Source organism: Anopheles coustani, chromosome 2, assembly GCF_943734705.1.
Source record: "Anopheles coustani chromosome 2, idAnoCousDA_361_x.2, whole genome shotgun sequence".
In the NCBI taxonomy this organism is placed as follows: domain Eukaryota; kingdom Metazoa; phylum Arthropoda; class Insecta; order Diptera; family Culicidae; genus Anopheles; species Anopheles coustani.
Window position 1 is genome coordinate 80,709,091 of NC_071289.1, and position 15,856 is coordinate 80,724,946.

The 15,856-nt window shown below is 46.3% G+C and overlaps 3 protein-coding genes across 4 annotated transcripts; 2 read left to right on the plus strand and 1 right to left on the minus strand.

Annotated features, from left to right (window-relative positions):
• Positions 1–309: 309 nt before the first annotated feature.
• Positions 310–10,422, minus strand: LOC131266423 (cyclin-T). 2 transcript variants are annotated; one of them, XM_058268939.1, is made up of 10 exons: positions 10,004–10,422; positions 9,153–9,647; positions 8,598–8,715; positions 8,301–8,511; positions 8,134–8,179; positions 7,978–8,068; positions 7,699–7,860; positions 7,479–7,632; positions 4,282–7,415; positions 310–3,440 (listed from the first exon to the last, which is right to left on the minus strand). In XM_058268939.1, the coding sequence occupies exons 2-10, from the start codon at positions 9,410–9,412 to the stop codon at positions 2,967–2,969; spliced, it is 4,650 nt and encodes a 1,549-aa protein (XP_058124922.1). In that variant the 5' UTR covers positions 9,413–9,647; positions 10,004–10,422; the 3' UTR covers positions 310–2,966. The 2 variants fall into 2 exon arrangements, with proteins under 2 accessions (XP_058124922.1, XP_058124923.1); XM_058268940.1 differs by having other exon boundaries at positions 9,869–10,422.
• A 690-nt stretch (positions 10,423–11,112) lies between these two features.
• Positions 11,113–13,737, plus strand: LOC131263082 (exocyst complex component 7). The gene is made up of 6 exons (XM_058265228.1): positions 11,113–11,220; positions 11,285–11,450; positions 11,517–12,108; positions 12,186–12,952; positions 13,026–13,482; positions 13,545–13,737. The coding sequence occupies exons 1-6, from the start codon at positions 11,173–11,175 to the stop codon at positions 13,645–13,647; spliced, it is 2,133 nt and encodes a 710-aa protein (XP_058121211.1). The 5' UTR covers positions 11,113–11,172; the 3' UTR covers positions 13,648–13,737.
• A 228-nt stretch (positions 13,738–13,965) lies between these two features.
• Positions 13,966–15,514, plus strand: LOC131263672 (DAZ-associated protein 2). The gene is made up of 4 exons (XM_058265906.1): positions 13,966–14,274; positions 14,742–14,800; positions 14,875–15,183; positions 15,264–15,514. The coding sequence occupies exons 1-4, from the start codon at positions 14,253–14,255 to the stop codon at positions 15,450–15,452; spliced, it is 579 nt and encodes a 192-aa protein (XP_058121889.1). The 5' UTR covers positions 13,966–14,252; the 3' UTR covers positions 15,453–15,514.
• The last annotated feature ends 342 nt before the right edge of the window (positions 15,515–15,856 follow it).

Sequence of the window (15,856 nt, forward strand, 5' to 3'; positions counted from 1 at the left end):
GTTCTGCTGCGCTGGCAGCGGAAAAAGCGAAACGTTGCGAAAGAATATTTCCATTTTTCCATCAATAACGGTTGCAACCAGTGCAACTGATCAATTTTCTACACTTTGGCGCACTTTTTCCCGCTTTCGAGCTTCGATGCGTTTCGTTTGCTGCACTTCTTTTAACATAAAGGTAAACGTAAAGCTTGGTTAAGGTAATGACAAAAGGCTGAAACATATTATTCAATCCAGCCAACGTAAGAAACGTGCACACCAAAGTGCATTTCTCGTCGGAGGATTGGCCACAAAACGGAAGTTAACCATTACGCGTTCTCTTAGTTGCACAGGGATTGCGGAAGGATGGGTTTTTTTTGCGTTTAGTTAATTGTGTTGTGGGTATTTCTTTTTTTTTAACAAGATATTTCATACGTTTAATTTTTGTTTTATTCCTCTTTTTTAATTTGTCCCATTTTCTTCACCCTCGTGAGTATAGTGGTTTTCTACGCCCTCCTGTACCCGGTTTGCTCTCACTCGCTTGGACTAACTATCGCTTTCGGTTTTCGCGATCTGTTTACGCATCCATTTCTCTACTACGGTTTATGTGTTTCCATCTAATTCAGACTTATCAGTTCAAATGTGTTTTGTTCTGTGTATAGCTTTGTTAAACTGTACGCTGTGGGCTTTTTTTTGTAGTGTTTATAATAGTTATGCTTTAGGTTTTAGTGTCGCCTTTCCGGTTACCCCATCCCTTCTAAGGGTGGGAGGAACTTTCTACGACAATCTTCAGTTAAGTTGAGTTTATTGTGATTACTCTCTCAGCAATTGTCTATATTCAATGAGTTTCTGTGGTTAGATAGTTGTCAAATGGTTACCTTTACTCGGCTTCATAGCGTTCGTTTTGTTTTGCAACTCTTCCTCTATCTTCTGTTACTTTCTTTTGCATCGTATCATACTTTCTATATGCATAAATTTCCCATATCTACCTCGTAGTTGCCACTAGTAGTTGGTTTGGTTATAACTATTGCTTCTCCTGCAGCCTGCAGTTAAGTTTTAGTACACTCTCATTAACGAAGAGCAGATTGTGTGTACTCAAAAGTGTACAAATCAGACGTTTCGCATTCCGCGTATATACCATTTGGTTATTTGTTTTTCCCCTCTCATCTTTAAGCAAATGTGTGATATCGGTACCATTTAGAGTTTACACTGTATTAGCCGTTAGCAGAGTATAGTATGAAGTAATGTATGCATGAGAAGAGTATGCAGCAGCCGAAAGATGTAGTAAATGGTAAATGAATACACACCAATCTCACGTTTTCAGCACGACAACAGAGCGCAGCGATGGCGCCTCCAATCGCATTGTATCTTTTTATTCCGTCACATTCACAGTCAGACTCGGCGCGGCCATCCTCTCCTATCGCCTTTGGTACACACAATACATTTCCCAGCGGACGGTGCGGCTAGCAAGACGAGTACAGACCCGACCCTGTGGTGCAGTCGTCTAATATTGCCAAGTTAGATATAGTTAGCGTCCGGTTGGTTTTTTTTTCGGCCATGATAAACAGGCTTTACCGTCGTTCAATTTATCTTCGCACTATGGTAGGATTGTGGGTGTATTTTTCAGCTGTTTTAATTCCTTTTTCTAATTATCAATGTTTATGTGTTTTTCGTGCTCCTTTTTTATCGATGCACCATACGAGAGCGAAACAAATAGTACACTTCTAGGAAGTGTGGCGCACAATGTATGTTTACCCTTTCGTTGCAAACTACTACTTCCCTTCTTTCGTTAAAGATAATTGTCCAAAGATGTTCTACTTAAATTATAACTTCAATGTTTAATTATTAATATTTTTTGTTGCTTTTGTTTTTGAAGAGCAATTAAGTTCCCATAACACTTTACACACCACAGAACAGCGTGTTTTTAGGTTGTTTTTTTTTTGTTGCTTTTATCAATTATCCTCACAACGTCACATTGAGACAGAGCGTAAATTCCTGACCCGGCAACACTGAGAAGTTCGTGTCGTGTTCCGGTTCTTTCTTCAGTTATTAAATCCAATCCGCTGTTTTGTAATAGCATTCAACAAGTCACTGAAGACACTGAACCAGCTGGGTCTATGTGTTAAGCATACTGCACAAGAGCTAGGAATCAGTTTGTTTGTTTTTTTTTTATCAACGTACGATGAAAACAGCTTCACGAAGGAAACACTTGCCTATCGATAGAAGTTCATCACGTTTATATATTCTATCAAACAGTTGTTTTTTTTTTTTACATACCCATCGGAGTGCTACCACCACTCGTCCTACCTACTGTTCGCAAGTTCTAACAGCCGCTAGACCGCATTATAGTGCCTATCGAAAATGTGCATGCAATTCTTCACGTTGCCTTACGTTTGCGCAACAATTCATCCGATGCAGTCGTGTAGCTTTTCTCTTTTTTCTTTGTTTTCATAACCATTGTCGTTTTACGAGCAACAGCAACAGCAGTGCATTCGTTCAAAGTAATAAACGCGAGCAAAAACTTAAAACTAAATTGTTACAGTAAAGGCTATCAGAGCAGCAAAAAAAAAACGTTGTTGTTTTAACATCAATATTATCATCATCAACAAAAGTAAGTTTCGTTGAGCGATTACCGTTTTAAAATCATCCAATCAATTTGATATCGCTTGCGACTTGCTCCACCGTAACCGTTGTATTGTAAATTTTCGAAAACTTGCCAAACGCTTTGTCGTAACATATTGTAAAAGAAAAAATATTGAGCACGAACTGGCGACAGTAAAAAAAAAGGAAGTTTTGTTATTGAAATATAGCATTAATAATAGAGCAAATATAAAAAAAATGTTTGAAAAGTAAATCTTATTGTTCCGATCAGCGAACAGTTGATCACTACACACAAGGGCTTGTGCATACAGAATTGAAGAGAAAAATAAAACTACCTACTAACAAGTAGTTTAAAACGTACCACCGGCCGCAGTAGCGTGTCAAGTGTGGTCTTACTTTTTCATTCCCCCACCAGCGTTATTGCTTCCCGCTCCTCCTCCCGCGCCAGACGACCCGTAGTAGTACGGCGGAAGCGAGGACGATTGCATGCCCGTACCCGGCTGTCCGGGAAGCTTACCAATCATTCCTGCGCCGCCACCGCCCCCGACGGCGTTCATCATCATCGCGCCGGTAGCGGCTGCCGCCATCTGTTGCTGGTACTGCTGCTGGGATTGCTGCTGGCCGTACTGCTGGCCATATTGGGAGTAATATTGTTGCTGCTGCTGCTGTTGCTGCTGTTGTAGCACTGCGGCCGACTGCTGCTGTTGCTGCTGAAGGTAGTCGAATCCACTGTGGTAACCGTGCATTCCGGATACCATACCTGCTGCGGCCAATGCGTTGGCCGTTGCCGCCGCCGCCGCCGCCGATTGGTTTGCATTGTACATGCCATATTGCTGCTGTTGCTGCTGCTGAACATTCGATAGACCCTGCAATAACGAATGGGAGTTGATCAGTGTCAGTATTTCATTTATGAATGTATGTGCCATTTAACATTAACCGCGTACAGAACACGAAAAAGACGAGGAGGAACATTAAAGTCACTACAATCAGTTGTTTTTGCAGTACTAAGAGTTCGGAAACAGTCCTTCTTCGTACCAGTACTGTGTACCTAGCCTATTGATTAAAACCACTTCTTCTTCTTTCACTATGCGAGTCGGGGTATATCCTCCTACGTTAAGTCGAACGTTTGTTCCCTTACTCGTATTCAGAGGCATACCGACTCTGTCACGAGCTCCTATGCAGAGGCTCGTGCTGTAGGACCGACTGTGACAGCCATATGTCCAAGATTAAAACCACAACAAACTGTGAAAACCAAAACAAACTATGTTTGTTTACAATACCGATAGAGCTATTCCAACATATAAAAAAAAACCTTGCGCGATGTCGCGCGAATCGCGCTAGGTTTTTTTTGCATGGAGTTCAGCGCCTGTCAGGCGACGTCGCGTTACGCGACGGTGCAGTCTGGAAAGCGTGTAAAAGGTTTTTTTAGGAGACTTATCCATACTTCACACAAATGACCATTGGTAAAAAAAACCAAACGTTCTGAAATTAGAAAAACGAAAAATAAAAAAGCTATTCATGCCTGAAGAGATCAATGTCGAAATTAACACTCAAGTCAAGCATCGTCCACCAAACGATGTTTGGCGACAAAAACCAAAACGACAATGGAATGCCAATAGCGTTGTTAACCAGCGTAACGCCGGGTCTCGGCTGTCACGGTATATCTTAACACTAGTACAAGTTTTCTATGAACAGGGTAAAACTTACCTTATTGGAAGATTTGCTACTACTGTTTCCAGTAACATTGCTGCTACCCGTGGTCATGGCCATCCCACTGCCGTTCTGCCGTCCGCCATGGTCGGCACCCGACTTTGATTTGCCCTTTTCCCGATCCTTGTCACGATCTTTGTCTTTCTTCTTACTACTACTGCTGCTGCTGCTGCTGCTGCTAGCGCCAACGGGTGGCCCACCTGCCATCGTCATCTGTGCCCCGGTAGCCGTTCCCATCATCATCGATCCACCGGCAGAAATATTGCCGGCTACGGTTCCACCGTACGAAGCTTGCGACATGCCACCAGCTCCGTTCGGATCACTCGTAGCGCTGATGTTGTAATGCTCAATTTTGTCCTTGGAAATTTTCAACTTCAAGGAAGAAGAACCGGTACCGGTGGAGCTGGCGTGAGCATTTGGATGTGCCGAACCACCTCCGCCGTTGCCTGCTGTTGGTAAGGAGGACGAACCGGACAACCGATCCTTTGGAATTTTGATCTTCAGTCCATCATTCGCCGCACTATTGCTATGTGTGCCGTGTGATCCCGCACCGCCCGCGCTCGCACCCCCAGTGTCCATCACCGGTGGGATGATCGCTCGGTTGAGCTTGATTTTGATCGGCCCCGGTGGCGGTTGATCTTGCTGCTGTGAACCATGGGAACCGGTTGCGGCGCCACTACTACTACCGTCACCTCCCGTTGAGTGCTGCTGATCACCCTTTTCCCGATGGTGGTCCCGATCGCGGTGTTTGTCCTTGTCTTTTTTGTGCTTCTTCTTCTCCTCCCGGTCACGGTCCTTCGATTTGTCCTTCTCCTTGTGCTTGTGCTTTTCCTTCTTCTTTTTCTTCTCCGATTTCGAGCGATGTCCACCCTGGTCCGTATCGGGATCTGAGGCTGCTGAAGCCGACGTTGTTGTCATCATGTCTCCGGTGGAACTACCCGCTGCCGCTGAAGGAAGCGCTGATTGTATCGGAGGCGCACCCGTATTGTTCGTGCTGTCGCCGGTAAGATTGGCATTGCCTCCGACCCACGGGTAGGAAGGCGGGGCTCCACTTCCAGCCACCAACTGCTGTTGCTGCTGATCACCGGTCGACGCGTGTGGCGGTGGCTGTGCCGTCGTTGCTGGTTGCAGTAAACTACCCACCAGCGGAAGCGACGGTTTGATATCCATTGGTGAAGTTTTTGTATCGCCCAAGGAAGGTTTTATGTCGATCGGCGATGGTTTGACGTCGAGCACCGTAGGTTTCGCGTCGATCGGCGAAGGTTTCATTTCGGGCAACGATGGTTTTATGTCCATCGTATCGATCGGCTTCGTCGTGTCGGTCGTGTCCGTTGTGCCCGTGCCCGATCCCAAAGTCGTGCTGCAAAGCGACCCAAATTTGGGCGTTTCGTTGAACAAGCTTTCCTCCAGCAGGCTGCGCACGAATGCCGCATTCGTTTCGATGCCATTGATGGTGTTGCCGAAGAGAGCGCCGCTCTTGGCCAGCGTCGACGGTTTCGAGTCGCTGAGCAACTGCTGCGGTAGCTGCGTGCCCGGATCGTTGAAGTCAAACATCGACGACGAGTCGTCCATCTTGTCGAACGTGCTGGCTGCATCGAACGACGAATTGAACAGTTTGTCCGAAGGCGACCCAGATAGGAAGGAGGACGTATGGCTGATGCCCGATTCAAACTTGCGCACCTTCTGCTCTCGGAAGTCGGTCCCGTCCTCCTGGCGGATCTGCTCGTTGCTTGGGTGCGGTCGTTTGAACTGCGACGGTACCATATTAGCCGCCCCGTTCCCGGCAGGCATATCGTTTCCGCTGGACGATAGTGGCGTATGTAGAAGCGTACCGTCAAGGGCTCGCTTCAGAGAGTTATTAGGATTGGCAGCTCCAGCCATCGGCAGCGACGCACCGGACGGTGGTGGTACCAACGGTTTCTTTTCGTGTCCCATCGATGGTTGATGTTTACTCTGCTGCGATTGCTGATTGTGACGCTCTTTCTTCGGTGTTTCCGTTCGCGATCCTCCCTGAGATCCGGCAGCAATGGCCTGGGAAGAACCATGATGTTGTTGCTTCTTCCCGCCAGGACTTCCCTTCATTTGCTTCACCATACGGTCACCTCCAACACCACCGCTGGTCGCGCTTCCTCCATGGTGACCACTCGATCGTGATTTCCCCGAGGGGAGCGCACTTTGTGGCGGTGGTGGCGGAAGGGTCGTATCGTGCTGGGAATCCTTCCAGTCCGGACTAAAGATCGACGATGGTTTGCTTTGCTTCGGTGGCGTACACATCTGCATCGGATCTGCCACCGGTTTGCCGAAGGATTCGTCCAACAGGCGGAACGATGAAGACTCCGATGGACCTTGGGAGTGGCCCTTCGACGACGACGACGACGACGACGACAACGGGTTGCCTCCCGAATGGTTAGCGGTCCCGGAGAGTGCCTGTTGCGGGTCTGTGACTGATTGAAGATTCGTTGTTCCACCAGCGGAGCGGCCACTGACCGATTGGTTGTAGCTCGGTGGATGAGAAAACAGCGACGAAGATTGCTGCTGTTGCTGCTGCTTAACACTATACATGGCCCCCGACGAGCCGGACGAAGATGAAGATTGTGGTTTGCTAATGGGAACACCTTTCTGACCGCCGCTGTTGCTGCTACTGTGCCGATCCACTTTCATCTGATTGTACCCGGAATGCATGGACGATGAAGAGCCGGAATTGCCCGACGATTGTAACGTTGGTGCTCCGGACGTTCCTCCTCCTCCTCCTCCCGCCGTTGGATTCATGATCCCTGAGGATGACGATTGGCGATTTTTGCTACCGTCATGCACATTGTACCCTGAACCCGATCGCTGCGATGATTGGGAAGAGGAATTCGACGAACCTTGCGGTGCCGAAGATTGCCGGTGCGATTGCATCGAAGTAGGCGGTGCCTTGCTACTATTGCTACCAATGTTACTACTAGCATTATTACTACTACTTTTACTGCTTCCGTAGTGCTGTGACGGTTGCTGTGGACCGCCGGAGCTACCACTCGAGGACGATTGTTGGGGGCGGGATCGTGAGCCGGAACTCGATGACGAAGAGGAAGGAATTTTCTGGTGGCTGCCGGATGACGACATCCCATGTGGTTTGATCAACTGATCGGCTGTACAGAAATTATAAAACATTAAAACCACTTCATGCTAGATATTTATGATCGCATGCTTACGATTAGCGCTCTGCTTGGGACGATGATGACTAGAAGTCGACGAAGAAGAGCCACCTTCATCGGCGCCGCGCGAGGAAGAAGATGATGACGGAACAGCCATCAGGCTGCTGCTGCCACTACCGCCACTACTTCCACCACGTCGATTGGCTTCGTCCTGCGATTGGAAGGGAGCAGAAATTAAACGGGGGTTTTCATACACAAAAAACTTTCCAACCCTTACCAAACACTGATCGGCCCGTATCGATTTCATTTTGCTTTTCAATCGTGTCGGGCAACGGTCGAAGATGTGCAGGAACTCGTCCGTCAACTGGTCCAGCAAGTCCGGTGTGACCGTTTTGTCCACATAGTGAAACCAGTGGCGTCCTTCGTTCGACTGCGGGATCTGTTTGTCACACCCGACCCCGACCGAGCGTAGCATAGTAATGGGGAGAATTTGAGAATCAAAATAACCATCAGTATCAGTATTTGAATTGCTTTCACTACGCGGCCAGGAACGCACCTCCCAACGGGACCATTTGCAAGCCAGATGGATGCAGAAGCAGGCCACTACCGTCGGTTTGTACTGTAGGCACATGGTTGTAAGGTGTAAGCTGCAAGTGTCGAATTCGAAAAGCGATTAGTATCCAGAAAAGCATTCGCGCTTCAATTAACTCACCTATTGGATGCCATGAAGTAGGATGTTTGCGCCAAATCTTTGGAAGCTAGAGAGTTAACCCAAGATCGATGGTGTTGCAGGAAGAAAGAGGACGGAACAAACAGAAAAATTGGGCGTAATACCGGGGAAAATGTTTGGGCAAAATTCGCAGCGTGTGCGAGATTTACCTTTTACCAGATGACAGGTTTTCACCACATGCGTGTGCGGGTGGTCGATAGCCACGTCGAAGCCGAGCGTCTGCAGCAGCACATTCTCGTTGAACACCAGATCCTGCGCCTGCTCGGCGTAGCTTTCGCGCAGCGGGTCCGGCGCTTCCAGCCCCAGGCAGATGTGTACCACCTTGATGATGTGCTCTAGTTTGCGCGGTTGCTCTTCGACCTGGAGAATGCACAAAGGAAAGTGTTGCAGGAATATGCCCCATAGTCGGCCCTGTCTTCATGTCCATTTTCCAACGTTCCACATACCTTTGCCGCGAGGAAAAGTGCGGCCGCAGCTATACTGTTTCGATGGAAATTGGTGAAGGAGTGAAATGCGTAGAACCGGTGCATGTAAACGATGGCTGTGTTGATGCATAGTTGAGAGCTAAAATGAAAATTTACGAAAAGTTAGATTGTTATGTACATATCTTACGAATTAGAACATGAAAAAGGAATGCAAGAGTGTCTACGAGAACAAGTGGTTGGGTAAATGTAGAAAACATCAGAACGCTTTGTAGAAAATTTGTATCACGTAAATGTAGGCAATATCACATATTTTTTACAATGTTTTTATCCAAAAAGCAATATATTACTATCGTTGAATGTAATTGAATAAAAATAATAAAAATAAAGTATAAAATAGGCAAAATAAATTAAGGTTAACCTACATTCATACCGAATTTGAATTTAATAATAATAATTAATCCTACGTTAGGTTAAAAAAAACAGCAGGCTTTGAAAGGGTTTGAGGCAGTTGGCGTTGCAAAGTATTTTTGGAAAAAGGTGAAAAGAACAGATGAGGAACGGAATACAAAATCTTACACTTGCAACCGTTGACCCATGTCTTGTATTAGGTTGGCTGCCCGCTGTCTGTACATGAGTTCCTGGTCCGCATCCATGCCGCCTTTGCGGCTTGGCGAGCTGGCGAGCTGCTCGGCCGTGAAGTACCATTTGGAGTCATCGTTCTTGCTCGTCGTTCCGGTCGTTCCGCTTCCACCGGCAGCCGTCGGTGGCTGTTCGTGGGAACCGGGTTTACCTTCCTTCCGACCACTGGCCGCCCTCGCCTCCGGCAGTGTTGACATGGTGCTAGCCAGTGTAAGACCGTCGAGCCGCAAGCGGCCAATGGAACTAACAGGAACTGACGCTGCTGCGGTGTAGTGACACAGGTCGTGAAGATAACTTCAATGCCTTCGCTAGTGACGTCAGTAGTTTCACTTTCTGTGATTCACGCTTCCGTTCGCCATCTCTCGGGCAACAGCACTGTTTTGTTTATCACGAATCGTCGTAGGTTACTTGATGTTGTGCACGGATACGTTACTATAAGAAGAGCATAAACACTGTCAGCTGAGCTAGATAACCTGGAAGGCTAGTATATGTTGGCTTTGTTTATATTTTTCTCAATATCCAAAGGATCTGCCTTTTGCGGGGAAGGTGACGTTTTGCGGGAAATACACAAGCCGCTGCGCTATGTTCCCCCGTTCCTCGCTTCACCCGACCAACCCACAAACAAGCCTTTTCACACTCGCTTACGCACACACCTTCGAGAGGTTCCCATACACACACCACACACATTCACAACTGGCGCGTACTTGTTCACACTGGAAACTACCAACCACTTGACGGGGACGGCACGGGGAAAAAAATAAAAGTAGCACAGCCTCACGACGATTTACCTGCACTCGAGGACGATGCACGTTACTTTCGATCGAAGAAAACGCTCTACATATTACCGTTAAACGCGCGCTAACGCACACACACACGACCATGGGTCACGTACCCAAGAATTTTTCTACGCACATAGCTCGCTTACAAACGGAAGTATGGCGAGCACTGTGGAGACAGCGTGATTTGTTGTGTTTCGCCTGCCACTACGAGGCTTCGGCAAAGGACGTGCTCGCAACGTCTGCTACGACACGCGTGAACAGTTTTACGCTACGGTCCACGAGCCAGTAGTGGGCATCCGACTTCCGACTCCCATTAGTCATAAGGAGCCCGCACACACGCACTCTCGGGTACGCGGCACACGTTGTGTTGGCTGCGAACAAGCGCGCTTCCCCCGGGAGGAACGGGACATTCAATGCGGATGGAAGGATTTCATCATTTCATTGCAGCCAGTTGGTCGCACCATTTCCGAGACGCCATTCGTCTCGAGGCAAATGGTGTAACGCGAAGGCAAAGAAGAGAGGGAACGAGACGGGGGCAGAAGAGAGTATAGGGCCTTCTTACGTCGTGTCGTGCCGTTTTCTTAGCTTTTTTTTTGGTTGACTTGGTTGGCTTGGCCCCGGTGTGAAAATGTGTCGTGCACTCGCTGGGTTGCTTTGGCTGCGCTAAAAAACTATCCTAAACGATGAACCGCATGTTCAGGATCGTAAGTTCAGCGGTTCCAGCTGATGGTATGTGAGTTGGATGGTATTATTTTGTTGTAGAAAAATGCACTACACGAATATGTTTTTCACTCCGTAATGGCCGACCTGACAACGAGCTGCTCGCTGACGTTTGCTGTCAAACTGTTCGTTGCACGCGCACACCAACACATGTGCAACTGCATTCCAGACCACAAGATGCTACATTTAATGTTGAATTAATTTCATGTTATCAATTAAACATGACGATTCTTCAACTTAAATAAATTTTTAAAACTGCTCTTTTTTACCTGGCAAACCGTAAACAATCGAGTTTTTGTTCTAAGAATCTTGATCGCTGACCGATTACCGATTGAACAACCTTGACCCGATGTGTGAAGCGGTTACTACCGTTACCTACGTCGCGGCAGTATCAAAACAAATCTGTTTAGTTTTGCGAGGTGCGTCATCCTGGGAAGATAAAATTATTAAAACACACAATGAGCGGACTAGAAAATACGCTTCAAATTGAGTTAAAACTAGAAAAGGTAAACAAGAGCATTGTTGGTTATGCTTGTACGAAGTCATTTGAATTTTACCAATTGTTTTTAGGAGAAAACAAATCAAGCCTTGCTGAAAGATCATGTAGAGAAGTACTCCGAGCTAACGCAGTCGATGTCCAAAATACTGAACTCGTTCGAGCAGCGGTTGGGCAAACTGGAACACACGATTTTGCCCGTCTATAATATAACCAAGAACCTGCAAAAGCAGCAGCAAAGTAAGAAAAGTCAGCAAGCTAAAAAAATAATCTTCCGCTATAATCTGCCTATTCCCGTTCCTTCAGACCTCGACAGTACACTCCAGTGCATGGAACAGGTGCTTTCGCACTATGATGCCTCCCAAGATGTGTGCAATCTAATCCATCAGGGACCATCCGAGGGAAATATTGGTTCCTTCTTGGACGGATTGAACAAGCTGAAAAAAGCGAAAGACTACTTCCTGAACAACAATCCACAGAGCGTTGAGCTGGAGAACGTGACCAGTTTGTTCAACAATGGCTGCGAAACATTGAATAATCACTTTAAATCGCTGTTAAAGAAACACAACACCCCACTGAAGCCGGTCGATTTACTCGATATGATCTACATTGAGGAAGATTCTTCAAACGAGGATTGCCCTTCAATTAAACAAGTACCACCGAGCGCTAGGGAAGAGCTGAATGTGATCGCCCAATGGTTGGATAATAATCTGCGCCGGGAGTATGTGCAAATCTTTGGTGACGAACGATCGGAAGTGATCATGCGATCGTTGCAAAATTTGAAAGACCATCAAAAGAGTGGCAGCTGGGGTAATGAACCGCTCAAATCAAGGCACGCGTATGGACGGACGACCGATGCTGGAGTAAAGAAAACAACTTCCGCTCGCTTACAGCAAATGTGAGTATTGCAGTAGTGTTTTTCGTATTTAGTTTGAAACCCGTACTCTTATGTTCTGCTTTTGTTTTCCACTTTAGATTCGAACGCAAAGCCAACAAAATGTTTATGAAAGCATCCCAGACACTCGGCCAATCGGCCGGATTGGCGATGAAAAAGAACTCTTCGTTTGGTGATATTCTTGCTGCGGAAGAGTATGGGAACGATAACGACCAGGAGCTGGAAAAGTATCTCGTTTTGCTGCTCGGTCTGCAGAAATTGCTCGTTTGGGAACGACAGCTGCTGAACGACATCATACCGCCATCCCGCCACAATGAAGTATTCTCGCGTTTATCGCAACAGTCGATCGAAATGGTGGTCCGCGATGCCGAGCAGATCACGTCCAAAGTGATGAGAAGTATCTCCCGCAAGGAGTGGTCGGCTGCTCTTGGCATATTTTCCGCATTGAAACACGTTCAAATTCTTCAACCCGATATCGATCGAATTTGTGACGCTACGCAAAAGCAACAATTGTCGGGGGTGCTTAATCGTCTGCAACAGACGGCTTCCAAGGGGTTGGAGCTGTTCATCGAGTCCGTACGGAATGATGCCGGAGGTGGCGGTATGGTCAGCATGACCTCAAGCACAATCAGTTACGGTGGTGGTTCGAACGTTCCGAGAGATGCGACCGTCTATGAGCTGACATCGAATACGATTTGGTTTCTAGAACAGCTGCAGGAGCATTGCGACACCATCGGAGGGCTGCTGCAAACGGAAGCACTTTACACAAACGATCTTGACCGTATCGCCACACATAAGGCGGTTTCGATCGAGCAGAAAAATAAAGCACTCCTCGGGATTTATGTGCGTAAGTATCGTAGCTGGTAGAAAAGAAGTAGTATCGTAAATCCAAATTGAAACCTCATTTTTTTCTTTTATAGGCAAAGTGTTGGCAGAGTTGAACTACACCATCGCCACCAAATCAGAGCAGTACAGCGATGCGGCCACAAAACAGCTCTTCAAACTCAACAACACACATTACATTCTTAAATCACTGCAACGTTCAGCCCTGATCGACATTGTCGCACTGACCGAGCACGATTGCGAGCGACGGTACCAGAAAATGATTCAAGATTTGAAAAAGGCATATCTGAGCTCGTGGGCGAAGCTGGTTTCCTTCATTCATCCACTGGACGACATGCCGAGACCGATCAATAGCAAGGTGAAGGATAAGGAACGAGCTACAATCAAGGATCGGTTTTCCAACTTCAACAAAGAGCTGGAAGACGCTGTGAAGATACAGCGCGCAGTTTCTGTGCCGGACGTGCTGTTGCGCGAGGGCATTAAGCGAGATAACACCGAGCACATAGTGCCGAAGTACAATGCGTTCTTTGAAGTGTAAGTACACAATTGTATCGGTCATTGTCGCTTATTACTAATCTTCTTAATGATTCTTGCAGATATTCCGATGTACAGTTCAGCAAAAACATTGACAAGTACGTTAAATATCGCCCTTCTGATGTAACAACCATGCTGAACAGATTTTTTGATGATACAGTTTAAAATTGTCATCCAGTGACGGAACTCGCTAAACTATAATTTATACAATGCCTTCTTCATATAACAATACAAAGCTATGAATTATCAATAAAATATTTATCAACAAGTAAAACTTTTCGATGTTTAAGAAAAGGAAAGAAATTGAATTTGTTCCAACTGGCAATTTAATTGATGTGGGATATTTGAAATGAGTTAGAATTGTCATCCGACCCACGTGCTCGATCATTAAAACTTGAGTATAAACAGAAATGAAAAAATAGCAAGGTAAATACAATATAAAGCATGTTGTATGCACCTTGCATTAGTCATTCTGCGAAATCGTCTGATTCCTGCAGCTTGTTTCAAGCAGGACTGACAATTTTAGACAAACAAATCGATATACCAAGTGCAAAAAGTGTTACTTCGTGAGGCCAAGCCATCGAGTCCATAAACGGAAACAGTGATTATATTATAAACTCTTTATAATCATTCTATGAGCGTTTATATATCTAGTGATCAATTTACAAGTTAACATATATACTAGCACAAACGAACCTCGGTGCGTGCCTAGCAAGGGCTTTCGCTGGTGGTGCAACGAATATACAAACAAAACAAACGTAAAACTTATCATGAACAACAAAGGAGCTAATGGTGAGTCCTTGACGAGATATTCTACTCTTCTAGAACATACAAACGTTCCACAAATCTTAGCTAGGATGATGCAAAATGGAAGTTGATCAAACCTTCCGCATCCTGCGTGCCTGCCATCGGAAAAAAATGTAGTTCAATATTCTTCCGCTTCACACGCCATTTTTAAGTATTTTTGACTTTATCTATTTCTCCAAGTGAATCATCCCGTGAAATGAATGATGCTGAAAAGCAATGAACAAATTGTGAAATCGTTATGTAGAAGGGCGAAAGACTCGACCTCGATGATGGTTTCGGCGAAAAAGGTTATCATTTGCGTGCAATTAATTAAAAATCCGCACATGATAGTATTCGTGAATGCAGCCACAAATATTCCACATTTCCATTTCTACACTGTACTGAGTTTTGCGATGGTGTTTTCTAACTCTGGTTCTCTTGTTTTTTTTTTGTTTTGCCTCGTCGGCACACAGGATATCCCTATGATGCTGCTGCTCAGCAAGCTGCATATCAGCAATATATGAATGGACAGGTGAGTTGCTCAAATCTCCCAAGGAGGGGGTTAATTGTGTTAACAAACACACCTTACCGTGGCCTTCGTTGCAGATGCCCGCACAAGCACAACTTCCGCCTTCGTACAACTCGGTGATGACTAGTATGGCCCCAACGTACCAGCCATATCCTCCCGGTATGGTGCCACAGCCATTTTACGGTAACGCCAGTTGGAGTGTGAATCCATCCCCGCAAGCACAGTTTGCTCCTCCGCCGCCACCGTACGCGGCCACACCGGGCGCTGTAACGGCCATCCCGGCGCAGACGGTACATCATCAGCCGATGTACCAGTATCAGATTGCTGCCGCTCCTCCGCCGAACCAACCGGCGCAGCTTTATCAAACACCAGTCTATCCAGTTCAGGTAACGAAACATTTGAAAACAATAATGGTTTACCTTGCATCACCTTTAACATTCATTTATTTTTTACTATACTATCATAGGGTGCCATGTTCGATGCTGGTGCACGTTTCGGTAAGTCCGGCGGACAGCCGACGATTCCTCCGCCTCCACCAGGGCTGGCCCCGACCGGCGCACAGCTCGCCAGCATGCAGGGCCAGCAGGTCGTGCTGGCCAAGAAAAAGAGCAGTTTTCTTGGAGGCGGAGGTGGAGCTGGATACACTTTCTGGTGAAGCGTCGCTGTTTTGTTGTAGCCTTCCGGACGAGCTAACCCGACGGGTTGGTGGCGTAATGGCTGTGCCGGAATAAAAAACAAACTTAAAAGAAATTTAAAAAAGGGATCGCTCAGAAGCTTTGAAGATTGAAGACTATGTTGAGATGGACGAGCATGGACCGAATAGAAAAGAACTCAAACCATTCTAGAATCGAACGAAACGAGTGATTTGTTACCAGGTGCAATGTACTTGTACATGTCAGAGAACTAATCGCATGGTCAGTTTCACGTGTGGAAGAATTTATATCTGAATAGAGGGCGTACCAAGAACCTTTTCTTTTTTGCTGACTAGCATTTCATAAAATTCTTTTGTAGCATTTCGACTGAATTATACCCATTGTTGTGTTCGATTGTAGAAACCCA